This window comes from Diceros bicornis, chromosome 3 (assembly GCF_020826845.1).
Source record: "Diceros bicornis minor isolate mBicDic1 chromosome 3, mDicBic1.mat.cur, whole genome shotgun sequence".
NCBI classification, from domain to species: Eukaryota; Metazoa; Chordata; class Mammalia; order Perissodactyla; family Rhinocerotidae; genus Diceros; species Diceros bicornis.
This window is the reverse complement of record NC_080742.1, coordinates 10,849,450-10,866,963: the sequence shown is the minus strand read 5'-3', so window position 1 is coordinate 10,866,963 and position 17,514 is coordinate 10,849,450. Positions and strand designations below refer to the sequence as shown.

General features: G+C 36.4%; 1 protein-coding gene across 4 annotated transcripts in view; it reads left to right on the top strand.

Annotated features, from left to right (window-relative positions):
* The window catches only part of LOC131392977 (B-cell receptor-associated protein 29), a 48,825-nt gene extending 31,644 nt beyond the window's left edge, over nucleotides 1-17,181 (top strand). For 3 of the 4 annotated variants that reach the window (XM_058523370.1, XM_058523359.1, XM_058523364.1), the window contains exons 7-8: nucleotides 11,573-11,673; nucleotides 16,054-17,181. In XM_058523370.1, coding sequence (XP_058379353.1) covers nucleotides 11,573-11,673; nucleotides 16,054-16,089 — 137 coding nt within the window. In that variant the 3' untranslated portion in view covers nucleotides 16,090-17,181. Of the gene's footprint in view, nucleotides 1-11,572; nucleotides 11,674-13,123; nucleotides 14,285-16,053 lie in introns of those variants that run through there. The other variant, XM_058523375.1, reaches the window with a different exon arrangement.
* The last annotated feature ends 333 nt before the right edge of the window (nucleotides 17,182-17,514 follow it).

Genomic DNA, 17,514 nt, shown 5'->3' with positions numbered 1-17,514 from the left:
CTAATTTAAAACATTTTCCTCAAGTGTAGGGATAATTTTTCTAACACGCCGTAGTCTCCCCTTATCCTCAGTTTCGCTTTTCATGGTTTCAGTTACCCGCAGTCAACCACAATGTGAAAATATTAAATGGAGAATTCCAGAAATAAACAATTAATACGTTTTAAATTGGGGACTGTTCTGAGTAGCGTGATGAAATCTCTCACAATCCCGCTCCATCCCGCCCAGGACTTGAATCATTTCTTTGTCCAAACACCCGCCTCGTTAGTCACTTAGTAGCCTTCTCAGTTATCAGATAACTGTCCCTATATCACAGTGCTTGGGTTCAAGTAATCCTTGTTTTACTTAATATTGGCCCCAAAGTGCAAGAGTAGTGATGCTGGCAATTCGGATATACCAAAGAGAAGCTGTCAAGTGCTTCCTTTAAGTGAAAAGGTGAAAGTTATCAATTTAATAAAGAAAGAAAAAAATCATGCTGAGATTACTAAGATCTACGGTAACTTTTATTACAGTATATTGTTATAATTGTTCTATTTTTATCATTAGTTATTGTTAATCTCTTACTGTGCCTAATTTATAAATTAAACTTTATCATAGGTATGTGTGTATAGGAAAAAACATAGGCATATAGAGGGTTTGGTTCTATCCGCAGTTTCAAGCATCCACTGGGGGTCTTGGAACGTATCCCTCTCAGATAAGGGGGGCTACTGTAGCTTACTTTCCAAATTCATATAATATTGCCTATTTTGTATATTATAATAAAAAGGTAGTCAAATTTAAAGAAAAATCTTTTAAAAGCTTCTAAATTGAAAAAGATAAAATAAAAAACCTCTCAAAGCCTATTCAGTGGTAAAACATACAGTGTTAGATGTTCAAGTTGTTCATTTGCTAATTAAATCTGGGGTTGTTTATAAAACCAAAGTATAATAATAGCACTATTCTTTTCTGTGGGTGTTTTGGAAATATATTGATAGCGCCCAGGGTATTTTAATTGCACAGTATTTAAAAGTGATGAACACCAACGAGATGAATTAGGTTTTGCTTTAGAACTGAGTTTTTGCTTTAGCCTAGGTTGCCTGATGGAGGCCTTTCCATGTGAACTTCCAACTAGAGTCTCAAATTAGCTTATCCAAAATTGAACGTATGATTTCTTGTCCAAATTTGTCTCCTCTCGATTCCTGACGCAGTCGCTTTTGAAATGGATAGAATGCCATTAGCTAGGAAAATGAGCTGGAAAGTTAAAGAATGAAAAACCTTTTCTTCCTAAAACTAAATCTCATTGCAACATCCCTTATCAATATAGCTTGTGTTCTTTCTATAAGGAAAATTGAGAGATAAAATGGGAAACTTTCTAGGAGGTTTCTTAAAATTTCCTGTATAATTTGGGTCCTCCTCTCATGTTCATATACTTTATTATAGTTCTTTTGAGTAAATTTATAATCTAAGAGAAACTGATAAAACTTACAAGTGTTGATTTAGGGCAGAGGTCAGCAAACTATGGCCCATGGGCCAAATCCAGCCTGCTGCCCTGTGTTTAGAACTTAAATTTTATTGGAACAAAGCCACACTCATTCTTTTACATATTTCCTATGGCTACAGAGTTAAGCAGACTGGACAGAGTCTGCATGGCACAGAAAGCTAAAAATATGTACTATCTGGCCTTTTACAGAAATAGTTTGCTGAGTACCTTTTTCAGTATAAATGAGGTGATGCCAAAAAGATTTGTTTCTGCTGTTAATATGGTTATACAATTTGCTGTCCACCTAAGTGCTTGTTGACTAAATGTTGATCAGATCATTTAAGAAATTATATATGCTTATGTATGATAAAACTAGTTCTTTGTTTATAATCAAAGTAAATTGACTCCTTCAATTCTCATATATGATGCACTGGTAATTCTAGATTCCCCGTGTCGCTTCTGCTTACACATGAAATTGCTTTATAAAGCATACCCTTTTCAAAGCAGTTTGTATAATCTGTACTTACACAGTGCTTTGCCTAAAATGTACATCCTGATTTTTAATTGCAAAGCCAGCATATTAATATAGTTTGTAATTATTCTTTGCTAAGTAACAGAGCCAAAATTGTTTTCTTAAATACATTACTTAGCAACCTCACTCAGATTAATGAAGGAAGTCTTTAGGCATTTATTGATGTTCTTTCACCAACAGCACATACAGTGGGGATGATTTTCTTTATTAAATTAGAAAGCCTATTTCTCAGTTCCCTGGCCCAGAGTACCAGTAATCTTTATAAGCATCATCATGCCTTAAGTCCATGACTTTTCTAAAACCCAAAAGCACTTTACCCATGAACCTCACTCGTGTTCCCAGTACCCCAGAAGGTATAAGCAGGCACTATACCTAGTGATAGGCAGGGAAACTGAGACACATGCCAAAAAATCATTCATTTCCCCTTTGTTCTTTGCATGTGAAAAATAGAGCTATATTTCGGTTTATTCATTAATGCTTACTCTGTAGTATAATTATTTGTGCAGCTTTGTTTCCATTCCAAAAATGTCTTACTCCTCCTCTTGCAAAGCAAGCAGTCTTCTAAAGCATGTCCCACTTTAGTCTCCCTGCTGTTAGTTTGGCTTCTTCACCTGCCACCAGAGCAGTTTTTCAGCACCACAGATCTGATCATGCCTCTGCACTATTTAAAACTCTTCACCTTTGCAGCTCTTCAAGATGGCACATGTGGTCGTCTGTGACCTGGCCCCCAGCGTCATCTCCAGCTTTGCCCCCACCTTTGTCCGATCTGAATTTTATCATCCTACTTTATTAAATATTGCAGTTTGTAGTTCTCCCAACAGTGGTATTTCATTACTTTTCGCCTTTTCCCAGGGCTGCAGGTGCGTCTGCCTCTAATGCCCTTCTTCCCTCACTCCTCTCAATAGGCTCATCCTTCAGCTCCAACGCTGCCACCTCTAAGAAGCATCTCTGGAACTCTGTCCCTTCAAGCTGGGCCTCTGTATTCTTGCCTGGTTACTTATTTGATAGTGCACTCTGTAGAAATTATCTTTTTATTTATTTATCCTTCTTACCAGATTGTAAGTGCTATGAAGGCAAGGACGACATCTAAGTCAACTCTGTGTCCCCAGCATGCACATAGTGTTCCAGGCCTGCCGTATAAAAGACAGTAATAAATCTCACCCTCAAACACTGATTTTGGTGCCCACTCTTTTCTCCTTACCCAGTTTAGATTTCGTGGTTCATCTTAATTATGTTCTTGCAAAGTACTTATCTCCTTCATCTTCCTCCCCTCTTCCTTCCCTCTCCTTCCTTCCTCCTCCACTCCCCTCCTCTCTCAAGGACCTAGCCCTGGTAATAGATAAAAATCCATCTACTTGGTACCTGCACCCAAACATCTCAGCATTGCTGAAGGGATCAACTTCTTGTTTTAAATAAATGGTCACTAAATTCAGAGGGACGCTCAACACTACCTGACAGTGCTATTGCACTTCTCTAAAATCTTCGCTTTTCACTCTCCAAAACTATTGTAGATCTTCTCATCTCAGTTCTGAATTCTAAATCCACCCTACTTCATTGGGCAAAGAATTAATCAGACAAAAACTTCATCTTGTCACCACCCGAACTACCATGCCCCCCTAGCTGGGCTCAAACTCTCTGCCTGTCCTTAAGTTACAATGGATTAAGTTTCAGTCCCTCTTCGAGTGCTATGGATCCCAACCCCACTTCTCAAGGTCCTTCTCAAGGACTTTGTTTCTGCAATTACTCCCTTACTTCCTATCGTACTACAAGCATCCTCTGGTATGGCCCATCCAAAAAAATAAAAACAAAACCTTTCCTTCATCTCATATTCCTCCAGTTACTGCCCCATTTCTCTGCTGTACTTCATAGTAAAATTTCTCTTTTTCCTTTTAACTTTTTATTCAGACATAATTTCAAACTCACAGGAAAAATACAAGAATAATACCAAAAAAAAGTCCCCTATACTGTTCACTTAGTTACCCAAATGATAACATCTTATATTTGCCTTTTCTTTTTTTTCTCACTCTCTTCATATTATTCTCTCACTTATTATTTTGGTATTTTCCAAATGGTGATTTTTTTAATTCCCTTATTCCTTCTACATTTGTTAGATGCCATTCTATTCTAAGGAGGAGCTTTCCTTTTTTCCTCCAGTTTTTTTGTTTGTTTGTTTGCTTATTTAATATATTCAGTGGGTTATATTCCATTATGAGCATTTTTTTTTATAGTTCAGATTGTCTCAGATTTGGCCAACGAGAGTCTTTTCTAGCTGGGTCCAACACCATTTTGTTATGCCCCCATTCTGTAAGCACTTACTTTCTGGTATAACTAGATATTCCAAGCTCATCTTGTACTTTATTTTTCCTCCTCTAGCCCTTGAATCAACCATGTCTCCAATGAGCCTTGGTTCCTCTAAGTGGAGAATGGCATTTAGAAAATAAAATCTGGGCCCTAGGTATGCTCATTGCTACTGGGTTGTCATTATTTCTAGGCCCCCTTAGCAGCCAGAACTGATAGTAGCTTAAATTTCACTTCTTTAGAGAAACTTTTCCTGACTACTCAGTCTAATGTAGCTCCATAGTCATTCTCTATCCCATCACCCTATTTTAACTTTCTATAGGACAGTTACCACTCACTGTTGGTTGATCTCTTTATTGTGTGTCTTCCTCCCCCACTAGAAAATGAGTGTTATGAGAGCAAAGACCCTAGCTATCTTTTCACTATATCCTCGGCACTTGAAAAATGCCTCATGCCTAGTAGGCATTCCAGAAGTTGTTGGATGGATAGACGAGTGGATAACTCTCTTGCCTTGGGTCAGTACCACTGTGTACTGTGTAACCACTTCATTGTTTATGGTCACGAACAATGGGGATCTTTGGAGGGATTCATGTTTCATGGACTCTCAGCAGTTAGAGACTAGGAGAAACAGATCCTTCCTTATATTCTTGATGAAAACAGTAAAGGTTTGTCATTGCTGTTAAGGAGCTTCATTCTCGCAGCCCTTGTATATTTGCTGAACAAATTGACCCTAATGTATGATTTCATAAAAGCTATGTTTATGAACCCTAATTTTAAATATTTTAAAGATATTTTTAACCATATTGCCCCTCAGCCCTCCTCTTAAGTAACTTAAACCTTTTACGCATAAGTTGTATACATAAAGGTTAAGTGTTTGAAATGTATTAAGTCCATGCTTTACTAGGATATCTGCTTTTCCTTTATCCACTTTCTCACTGCCCACTCACTGACTTTTAATATTACCACTCTGGTCTCTTTTTGAAAAATATACATTCTGTAATACTATAATACATAATTTTAAAACATCAGAAGATTTTATACAAAAGAAAATTTTAATTAAATTTTTGTTTATTTAAAACAAATTAATTTAGAGGGTCATATTTGATAGGTTCTTACTTAGATAGTACATAGCCTAATGAATTTTATTATACCTTGTCTTGTATGCGTAGTGTTTTGTTGTGTTTTTTTCCCATTGTACTTTTTTAAAATAAACTTTTTATGTTTGGACAGTTTAGATTTACAGAAAAATAGGCAACATAGTACAGAGAATTCCCATATACTCCACACTTAGTTTTCCCTATTAAGTCTTACATTGATATGGTACATTTGTACAATTAATGAACTAATATGGATACACTATTATTGACTAAAGTCCATAGTTTATTCTGATCTCCTTAGTTTTCACCTGATGTCTTTCTTCGGTTCTAGGATCTCATTCAGGATACCATGTTACATTTAGAAGTCATGTCTCTTTAGGCTCCTCTTGGCTATAATAATTTCTCAGACTTTCCGTTTTTTTTTTTTTTTCTTTTTTCCCTGGGAAAGATTCTCCCTGAGCTAACATCTATTGCCAATCTTCCTCTTTTTTTTTTTTTTTTTTTTGTATGTGGGTCACCACCACAGCATGGCCACTGACAGATGAGTGCTGTAGGTCCGTGCCTGGGAACTGAACCCAGGCTGCCAAAGTGGAGCATGCTGAACTTAACCACTATGCCTCCGGGTCTGGCCCAAGACTTTCCTTATGTTTGATGACTTTGACAGTTTTGAGAAATACTGGTGAGGTATTTTATAGAATGTTTCTCTATTGGAATTTATCTGATGTTTTTCTCATGATTAGACTGAGATAATGGGATTTGAGAGGAAAGTCACAGAGGTAAAGTGCCATTTTTATCACATGATTATCAAGAGTACATACCAACATGATCTATCACTGTTGATGTTGACCTTGATAACCTGGCTGAGGTAGTGTTTGTCAGGTTTCTCCACTGTAAAGTGATACCTTTTTCCCCGTCTTTCTATACTGTACTCTTTGGAAGAAAGTCACTATTCATAGCCCACACTTAAGAAATGGGGAATTATGCTCCACCTCCTTAAGGGTAGAGTATCTACGTAAATTATTTGGAACTCTTCTGCACAGATTTGTCTATTTGCTATTTATTTATTTATTCATTTATTTTTATCAGTATGGATTCATGGGTATTGATTTCATACATGGGGTTATAATTTAATACTGCTTTATTTATTTTGTTGCTCAAGTCATTCCAACTTTGGTGATTGGGAGCTCTTTCAGTTGGCTCCTGTGTCCCTTTGACATATCCCCATCATTGTGGTTTTTTTTTTTAATCTTTTTTTTGAATACTTCTTTGTTTTCTGAAACTACACGATATTCCAGGCTTATCTTGCATGTATCCTGCCCTGTTCCTAGAATCAGTGTTTTACTTTTTTTTTTTTTAACTGAATTGGATTCTGTCATACTTATTATTTGGTTTTTGTTTTTAGTTCTGAATTAACATGAGATATTTATGACACGATTATATTTTTATCAAATATTTCAAGAATGGTCTGTTTTCTTAGTGACTCTCCAGCTATCCTGAATATTTTGTTGTTTGATTAAAGATAATTGTTTTTAGTTGCAACCAAGATTCCCATCAGGTGACTAAAAGTGACACCTCATTGTTTGCCTGACATTTATTATATTTTCAGGAAATGAACTGGTTCCACACAAATGAATTTTTCAGAAGCTTAAAGCTTAGACTTTTCATTTATCTCTTCTTTCTTTAGCACCAGCCATGTGCTAGACATAGTGCTGGGTGCTCAGAACAGAGAGACAAGACACAGCTTTGTTTCTTGAGCTGTCCACAGTCTAGTGGGGACATAGTTACACTTCAACATGATAAGTGCTATCATAAAGGTAAATTCGAGATGAAGTGGAAGCCAACAACAGAGATCAAAGACAATTTCTTGACATTTTAAAGGATGAATATTAATTAGTCAGATGAAATGGGAGAGACTGAGTAAGGCAGGGAGCTTAAGGGAGATGGCCAAGAATGTTTTAACAAACTGAGCAGCATGTAACTGAAAGAGTATGACATTTCTGAAGTCCTGCAAGGACCAGTGCACCTGGAGCATAAAGTGAGATGGAGGTCGTGGTGAGACTTGAGCAGTGGACACAGGATCCATCATGAAGGGCCTCATATGCCTTGTTTATAAGTCAACATTTTGGGGGCACTGTTGGAGGATTTTTAGGCAGAGAAGCAATCACTTTGACAGTACTGTGGACAATGAATTAGAGTAGCCAGGAAACTGAGGAATCCATTTCAATAATATTCTAAACCAGAGATGAGGACAGTGGTAACAGAGATGGACTGGAGTGGATGGATTGGTGAAATGTAAAGAAAGTAGAATCAACAAACCTTATCAACAGATGGATGTGAGCTTAAAAGAGAGTGGGTGATGATTAAAGTGATGAACAAAACAGACCTTACCTACATGTACCTGACAATATAGGCATGTACAAAAATAACTATAGTATAATTAAAACCACAATTTATGTTCCTTACTGAACGGAAGTTTGTATATCTACTTTCCAAGTATCTTGGAAGCATTACTGAAGATTAACGGTCCAGTAATTGATCACTGGTAAAGGAATAGTACATGTGAGGATTAAATACTGAATATGCTCTAGTATATCACACTCTCGAGTTCTCAAAAATAGAACTAAATAAACCAGAAAGAAACCAACACTAGATGTATGGAAATTTTTCAAATTAAAAATATTTTCTTCTGGCGCAATCCTTATAGCTATTGTCAACAGCCAACTTTAGCTGTCATGCCAGTGCCTCTAAAAATTTTCCATTTCCTGGCAGAGCTTAGCTGGTAGTGTCTGTTACCTTGGGGAGAAATCATAGTGGTACAATAGATTTACACAGTGCATTAGTCTCAGCAGCTCTCCCACCTTGCAGATAGCTCCATAAATGTAAGTTTGGCACTTGGAAAACTGCAAATATTTTTGGCCAGCTTATGTCATTTTACACAAACATTTTAGATTACTATATGTCACTGTAACATTAATCAGGGTTATTCTCTATATTAATAAATGATGCATGTGCTACAAAAAGTTTCTAGTGACTAGGACATAACCTAGTTTCTAATTGAATCCAGTGTTGTCATGAAATATCTCAGCATTTCCATAAAGCCCCTGGCAAGTGATAGCAACTCATTTTTGCAGATGAGAAAATTGAAATAGTGACTTAAATGTATCACCTCAAGCCTCCTTGTCTAATAATGTCTTCCCTGTATAGGCTGTTTCCAAAATAATACGGTTCAAAATAAAACAAGCATATTCAAATGTCAAATAACAAGTTTATATAATCCCTTAGTCACGAAGGCAGTTCCAGAAGGAGGTAGAAGGCATCCAAAACAGAATATTGTAATTTTTATAAAACGAGAGAGAGAGAAAGGACTGGGAAACAGTCCACAAGGCTCCTAGACAGTAACAGTCTCTCCTAATTGGAGTGAATTCAATAAGCTAGTAATCATTAGGTTTATTTATATCCACTGAAATACAAAACAAAATTAGAAACACAGTTTATCCTTGGCTTGATAAATACCATAAAAACAGGATTTGCCTGCAATTATTTTGTTGTAGCTTTGTACCAGTAGTGATCAGAAGAAACTTCTGGGTAGGCTGTACAAGTGGTTTTCTAGCTTCTTTTACAGATTCATAGAACCACCTGACTCGTTCTTTCTGTTAACAATTCATGAGAAAAATGGTGTCTTTTAATAAGGAACTGATGAGTTGATGTTTAAGATTTAATGAATTTCCTAACTAATTTATTCATGTCAGAAATTTCAGTATAAATCATTTTCAATTTTCAACATTAGACCAACTCCTGTTCAATACAAGCTCCTGACCAACATACTCAAAACCACCATTGTAGTCAGACATTATATAATATCTGTAGTCATGGAGTCTTCTTTGCTTTTTACATACCAGAAATCCAGGCTCTTAAACATTTTTAGTAAGGTCCTGAGGATAACACCATGTTTCATATTTTCAAGTAGCCTTTAGGAAAGGCCTGGAGAACTCAAATTGAAAACCAATAGATAAATCTTTATGTTGTGGCTATGGGTCCCAGTAACCTCTAAGCACTACCAAAAATCTCTCGTCCATACCTAACCCATTCCTTTACCAATTACATCACATTGAATTTGTCAAGTTCAGTCTTTAACGCCTAATTTAGAATTATGGATCTATAGAAGTAACGTGGAGGACATTATAGAGCTGTGCTGTTCCAATATGGCTAGCTACTAGCTACACATGGCTATTTAAATTCATTAAATAAAATTTAAAATTCAGTTCCTGTTTCCCCTAGCCACATTTAAAGTGCTTAGTGGCCACATGTAGCTAGTGGCTGTCGTATTGGACAATGCAGGTGTACGACAATGGAGAAAGTTTAATTTGACAACATTGTCTAGAAAGCACTGATACAAAAGGCGCTGTAGTTGATAGTGACTTGTATATATATATGTAAAAATGCCCATATGATGGTTTCTAGAGAGGAAAGGCAACCAGATTGTTATAAATAGAACCTATAATTTCATTGTGCCAAAAAAGTGACTTTTAAATTTACAAATCTTTTTCTTTCCTAAAATTCCTACCTTAAAACATTTATATATCTTGTATATATCTGTATATGCAGAACTTCTAAAGACTGCATATACAGAATTGTGTGTACAACTAGTTCAGGATTCCCGGAATTTCTCCAATCCATCTCGTACTACTCTTCTCTTCTACATGTTTGCTCATTAGCTTCTCCACAATGTGTTGACTTAAATGTTTACCATATATGTATAGATTTTTTTTTAAACTTCTATCTATTCTGCTGACTTAGACTGTAGTTCCTTGGTGGACAAAAGCTAGTATATAGCTATTTTTGTCTGTCATATTGAGGTAAAGCCTGTAAGTGCCACTTGTACACCCCGTATTTTTCAGCTTTGTATAAGAAAGTGGTTGTCTTTGTTCTTAAGGAAATATGTTCACCCATTCCTTAATAAGAATGATAAAATATGTTTTCCTTTCTCGGTTTTTTTCAAAAGCAGACTCTTCTGATAAATTTGGTTCTATGATGCCTGGATCCAGGCTGAGCCAGGGAAGGTTTAGGATGAGCCTGGAACATCTTATGCCAGAAAGTAAAGTACTCAAAAAAATGATGGGGACAGAGTCAAAGGACAGAAGGGGTTCCCACTGGCCAAATCTGGGGGAAATTCGAGCATCAAAATAAGTATAGTAATGAATTATAAATCATAAAAAAAAATAGAAATCTATTAGCTGATAATAGACAGATAGATGGATAGAGACGAAAGGAAGGCTCTTTATAGTAGAATGCTGACTGATAAATGTGGATGGAATGAAGCTGGAAAATCACCATTTTGCAATCATCATAATAAAGATTGGTTTGGGCAAAAATTATCAGTGGATACTAAATATACAGGGGAAGTTTTGACAAGGAGCAGGATGTTTACGTAGTCTTAATTGTCTTCCCACATATTGCTTCTTAGTTACAACGAGGAAAATAACTATAAAATGGAAAAACCAGTGAAAGGCAGGTGGGCCTTTGGATGTGATACCTTGAGAGACATTCATCACTTATGTCATGCATCCTGCTTACACATAAGTATAACTTGAATCTAATCATGAGGAAACATCAGACAAAAACAAAATGGAAAACATTCTATTAAAAAAAAGTGGTCTGTATTGTTTAAAATGTCAATGTCATGAAAGATGGGGGAGAAGAGCACAGGGGGAAGGCTAAGGCACTATTCCAGATTAAAGGAAACCAAAGAGACCTGATGACTAAATGCTAATGTGTGATCTGGGACTGGATCTTGGACTAGAAGTGAAAAAAATGATAAAAAGGACATAATTGGGACAATTGCCAAGATAGGAATACAGATGGTAGATTACATAAAAAGTATTGATGTTAAATTTCCTAAATTTGGTAACTATACTATGGTTATGTTGGAGAATACCTTTGTTCTTAGGAAATACTCAATGAAATATTAAAGAGTAAAGGGGCGTGATGTCTGTAACTTTTTCTCAAATGGTTCAAGAAAGTAATTGTGTGTGTGGAGAGAGAGAGTACAATTACAAATGTACCACAACATTAACAGTTGGTGAATTTGACTAAAAGCTACACAGGAGTTCTCTAAGTCTTGCAACTTTTCTGTAAATTTGAAATTATTTCAAAATAAAAACTTTAAAAATTCTATTTGATGTTTTTTAGCCCTTTCTAAGGCACAAAATGACGTGATGACATTGAAGATGCAATCAGAGAGACTTTCGAAAGAATACGACCAACTCCTGAAAGAACACTCAAAACTTCAGGTGGGTGACATCCACTTTATGGGCCTAAATTGTTTGAAATAGTAATGACCTAAGTCAACTATTTGGGTTATTTACCCTTTCCACATCAAGAGGATGTACTTAATCCTAGCTTTGTTAAATGATTAAGTCAGATTTTTACCTAGAGGGTGAAGATTAGGACATTGCATGAAAATAAAAGATAATCATAACATAGAGAATTACTGACATGCTAACTTATAGCGTTCTAGTTTTGGTGAAGTTTTAAGCAAAAGAATTGAGCCGCAAAAATGACAGCATTGAAAAACAGACTGGAAAAATTTAGTTTTGCCGTTTGGAATATTTGCCATATTCATGCCAAAATAAGGCCAAAAGTTGAAGTCCCACTCACACTACTCTTTTTATCCCACTGTTTTAGACATCTTAGGACAAAGCCTATGGCATTCAAATACATGATTTATCTGCAAAGTTGATTTGAAAGATGGAAATGGAAACAAAGCTTTTTGTTATTAAAGCCACAAAGTCAGGGGCCGTAGATTTTCTTCCTCTTCTCCTGCAGTCCAGCAAGAGTCGATTCCCAAATTCATCCATGATGGACTTGTCTTTCCCTTCCCTGAATTGATTTCCCAGCCATACTTTGACCATACTTGGGGAGAATTTAGGGAAGAGACCATTCCAGAGGCAGCCTTGGGCTTCCCACTTCCTCCAAGATGGGGGGGGGGGTCTGTGCTCTTCTGCTTTCAGGTTGGGTAGAATTTGGCAGACTTTGTGGCTTTCAATCAGGGCTTTTTAGCAATTATAGCTCTACAGTTATTTCACTATCCTAGAAGCCCTAGTCCCGGGATTCATTTCGCTCCATCTTAGTGGTCATTGTATCTCTAGCGTCTAGCACTGTGCCTGGCATGAGGCAAGCAGGCACTATACTCTGAGGCTTTGGAGTCAGACAGACCTGGAATAACTATAACTCTTATATTAGCTTTGTGATCCCAGACAGGTTATGTCACCCCTGTGGAGCTCACTTTTCTTCATCTGCAAAATCTGAACAACAATAACACCTGGCTCACTGGGTTGTTGGGAGAATTAAATAGAATGTGTAGGGTCCTGAGCGCTGTGCCTGGCTGATAGTAAACACTCAAGAAATGATAGCTGTTATCATAATTATCATCATCAGTATTAATTCCTCTGTAGAAGTGTTGCCGAAAGAATGACTTATTCTCAACCAGCCACTTTAGCCTTAATTTAGAGCCAGTCAAGAAGCAATCCAAAGCACGTTTTTAATCTGGTATTCCCAATTGAGTTGCATGTTTGATTTAACTAACTTACTTTGACAATAGCAAGAAAAAGACAGGGCAACCCAGATAGGGGTAGTTACCCTGTATGCTCCAATCCCAGGACACTGAGACCTCAGTTCACATGGTCTGGAAAAGGTACTTAGATTTTCACCAGGACCACCCTTTCCCCGTCTCTAAAATAGGGATCCTGAAGTTGCTGACTTTACCATGGCATGAAGAGAATTACTCCATGGCATCCTTCAAGATTCACCATGGAAAGTGAAGAAACACTTTAGAAACCTCTCGCCTAGAAATGGAACTTTTTTCCTCCCATTTGTGAGGTCAGGGTATGCTCAACAAGGATGAGGATCCACACCAATGGGCTTTGCCAGGGTGTCAGAAACGTTTAGGTCCCTGAGTGGAGAAAGGAGAAGCAAGAATATTTCTTGAATTTCTTATGGCCATTGCTGAATGTCCTCATTGTGGTAACAGCTAATGATTCTCTTAATCCCTGAAGAATGTATGGGACAGTGAGATTAGATTCCCTCAACTCATTTCCTTTCCCCCTAAAAAAGCCACCTTCAGATTGGAGCTTATGCGTTCTTGACAAAGGATGTAAAAAGCTTTGATGAGTAATTCCTTCCCAAGAAAGCAGTTGTTATACCTGTTTCTTTGAAAAATGCCCCCATCTCAGATATGCCAAGTGCCATGCTGAGAGTTGGTCCTGTTCACTAGCGCATTTAGACCTTGATCTAATTTCTGCTTGTATCCAGGTTTTTGAAAGATTTAATGGATGACATTTACTGAAGGTGTGCTCTGGACCAAACACTTAGCTAATGGCTTCATATATGTTACGGTGTTTATTCTCCATTACAACCCAATAAATTAAAATATGTTAATACCCTATTTTGTAGATGAGGAAAATGAGACCCAGAGATGTTATATAATGTACCCAAAGTTCAGTAACTAGAAAGTGATATCGTTCAAAGTTGGATTCGAAGTCAGGAAATCTTTCTCCAGAACCTCCATCATTGACCACTGTGCTCTTTGGCCTGTAGTAGTCATTGGACTATGTGTTCTTGGATCCATTCTCTTGCCACTCTACTTGACTCTATCTCAGGGAGCTACATTTCCCAGGCTTCCTTGCTGTCTGGCTTCAGCCAGTGGGAGGCAGTAGTAGAAGACTGAAGGCAGGAGGCGGGGGAAAGCCAGGGGTTTCTCTCATTCTCTCTGCTTTAGGTGGTATCTGCCAGTAGCAGCCTCATCTCTTTCTATTGTCCCAGTTCCCACTGGGTAGCTTCCACCTGGTGGCCCTGGCTCCTAGGATCCATAACACTATCTCCTCTTGTGTCCAAGGAGTGGCAGTGGTTTTCTGCTGTTGCTAATCCTGAGGTGCCTTACCACTCTCTTTGGTGTGTCTGCTCTCTCATCACCTATAAAATCAGTTCCCTGTAATAAATATCTCTGTTAGGGGAAAAAAAAAAAATGTCAGCTCCATAGTTGACCAGTTCTGTAAACCTCAGGATGAATCATTTGACATGCATGAACCTTGGCTTCTTCATTGCTTAAATGAGGATTATAATACCTAATGAGCATTAAACCAGATACCGTGCAAGAAAGCACTTGAAATATTTTTAAACTAGAAAAGCTCTATACAGCCATAAGATGCTACTAGTTATTTCTTGATTGGACACATTTTTTCCTATCCACCTACTCACTGTTCATTGTCCAGTATGAGAACCTGTATAAGATTCTGAGATTTAGGTGTCATTGAATGAGAACCATTTTCTTAAAAGTGACTCTCACACTTTGATATTCATCTTCTGAACCCTACTTGAGAAGCAAAAGATTACTATAGACCATTTGCAGTAAAAAGCTGTATCAAATTGTCTTTCATAAATTTTACTTCTATTACCAAACCAACCTTAGTAATTGAATTATATCCTAAGGTTCTTTGGGAAACTTAGCTTTCTCAATTTTACTTAGTTGATTTACTTTAAATAAAGGAATCGTTAAATAAAGGACTGTTAAAATATTAAGGAAACAAAGATGAAAGAGGGGAAAGCTGGTTTCTTTACTGTAAACAGATCCCACTTTGCATCTTTTAAATCCGTTTGGGTTTCCCCATCTGGTCCCCTTCCTGTTGTAGGCACTAAATAAATATTAGAGAACAAGTCTCTTCAAACTGTGTAGTCTTTGCCTTTCCTTGTTTGCCCTGGCTCCCCTCTAGAAAAGAAAAAACAATTAACTAAGGATTATTGGCAGCATAAACCCATCAGGACCTGCTAATTTTTAAATTTCATTTTGGAAAATCATTCTTCACTTAAGGGACTTGTCCAGAATAACAGCTCCATTAAAGTTTTGATTTTTATCTAAAGTGGTAAGATATGTATAAACATGTGAAAGTGTTACATTATCATTCAAAATGCCTCCTCTAATCTCTTTCCTGATTTGGTTGCTTAAATTTAGTGTTCAAGTTGCTCTGAAGGCGTTAATGCTTAGCGGGAACAAGAGGGTGATAAACTTCCCACGCACAAGCAATGTCACTACCACTCCCTTTGATGACATCTTTTTCTCCATGTAGACTTTTACCTTCTCAGTGCAAATGAACTCTTAAGGTTAAGTTCTATCCCATTTTCCCCCAGTTTTAAATGATATATTATAGTCATCTTAACGTGATCAGCAAAGAGTATAATTTGAGAAGCCAGTTCTATTGGCAAATATGTGAAGGACAAAAAAAAAAAAAAAAAAAAGCCATCCATCTGGGTTTTTCAGTTCCCTTCATTCTTTCCTTGCCAAAAATCTTAATTGGGTTTGCAAACGGGGAATTTTAGAAATTTTGTGTTCCTAGTATAACCTGTGAAACGAAAGCAAAGTAGATTAAGGCAGGGAAAAAACATGAACTTATCAAGAGTGTTATTTTTCCCCTCTAGACATTTTTTCAAGTAAAACCCACAAATTTTGTAGTTTTTTGACTTTGAAACTTTCTCAATCCATATTTTCATATTTGATTATTCTCATAATTAATAACTATACACAGAAAAGAGAATGTTTTTTAAAAGTCCTTATCATATCTATGAATCTCTTTCTCACTCTTTACTGTAACTACCTAAGTCATATTTTTTTCATACAGGATCATTCAGGAAAAGACAGTAAGAAAGGCCTGTGAACTTTATCAAAGAAGATTGTGATACACCGTGTCAAGATGATAAATTTATCATGTTAGCCTTTAGAAAACTTAAATTTAAAATTCAGTTCAGAAAAATGTACTGTCTATGACTGGCCAATAATTTTTTAATGTCACATATAGGCTGTATCATAATGGCATTATCACAATATTTGATGATGTTTCAGATATATTGTAAAGTCTATATTCCAGCTCTTAAGAAAAATATAAGCAGGTTAAACACCTTATTTACGTATGGATAGTAACAGCAAATTTGTTACAATAAAAGGAAAATTTCATTAGCCAGTTACTTCCAAAATTAGATTTTTAAGTTGCATGAAACCATTAATACCCTTAAAAGTTTTGATGAGTTTCCAGGAATAATTATATTCTATTTAATCAGATGATGATAATGATGATATATTTGAAAATAGTATTCAGTATCAGCAAATTTATTCAAGAGTTTAAATAAGGATAAATGTTCAGAATTAGCCACTATATTTATAAGGAAGAGTCAGAAAGAGCAAATGAAACAACGACCTTAGTTGTTTTTTTACGCCACCTACTACTGTGGTTTTACTCTCATAAGACAGCTCTGTTGATAATTATATTTTTGTTACTGTGCTTCTGCACCTGTTGGACGGATTTTGTTGACATTTGTGTTAATAACATATAATTAGTAAACATTCTACCTTGTCAGCTTCATCTAGTAGTGGAGTTGATATCTATTTGTATAATTGCCACAGCACTGAACTGAAATTATTTTACAACAATGTGGAATTCTTGACTTAGAAAGTTAATGTATAACATATCCAAAAAGCAGTGTTTCCCCTTGCTGTGAGAGTTATTACTTATACAGATATTACCTCTAATATGCATACACTGGTGTCACAGTTTCTCTGAGATGTTTCTGTATTCTGAAAGCTAAATATTAAATGCTATTTTTCCATTCAAATGTTCATTTAGAATTTCCTTAGAAGATGATAATAATTGTAATATTAATATGATTTCGGTTGTTCCAGTGTCCAGATGAAAATCATCTTCCTTGTCTCATAAAAACCTAAATATAAAGGAAAATGGAAAATAATTACTAGAGTTTTTACTTTCCTGAAATTTGTTTCATCCTTTGTTGTTTATTATATTTTAGCACCAACTTGACATATATTTAATTTCTTTCATTGTAAAGTGGATGAAATGAGCAAGTACCTAAGAATTTTATTTCGGATAGAAGTCGGCAGTTACTGCTAGAAAACAGACATGTAGGAGACATTTAACAGGAGTGAGAACTGAGAGTTAGACCGTATGGGCTGACAAGGCCATAAATAACAAGGAAAGGGAGTGCCGAGTGAGGAGAGAACTAAACAAATGACAGCGCAGAGTATCAGAAAACCCAGAGTGAGCGCCGCGTGGGTGCACAGATACTGCGCA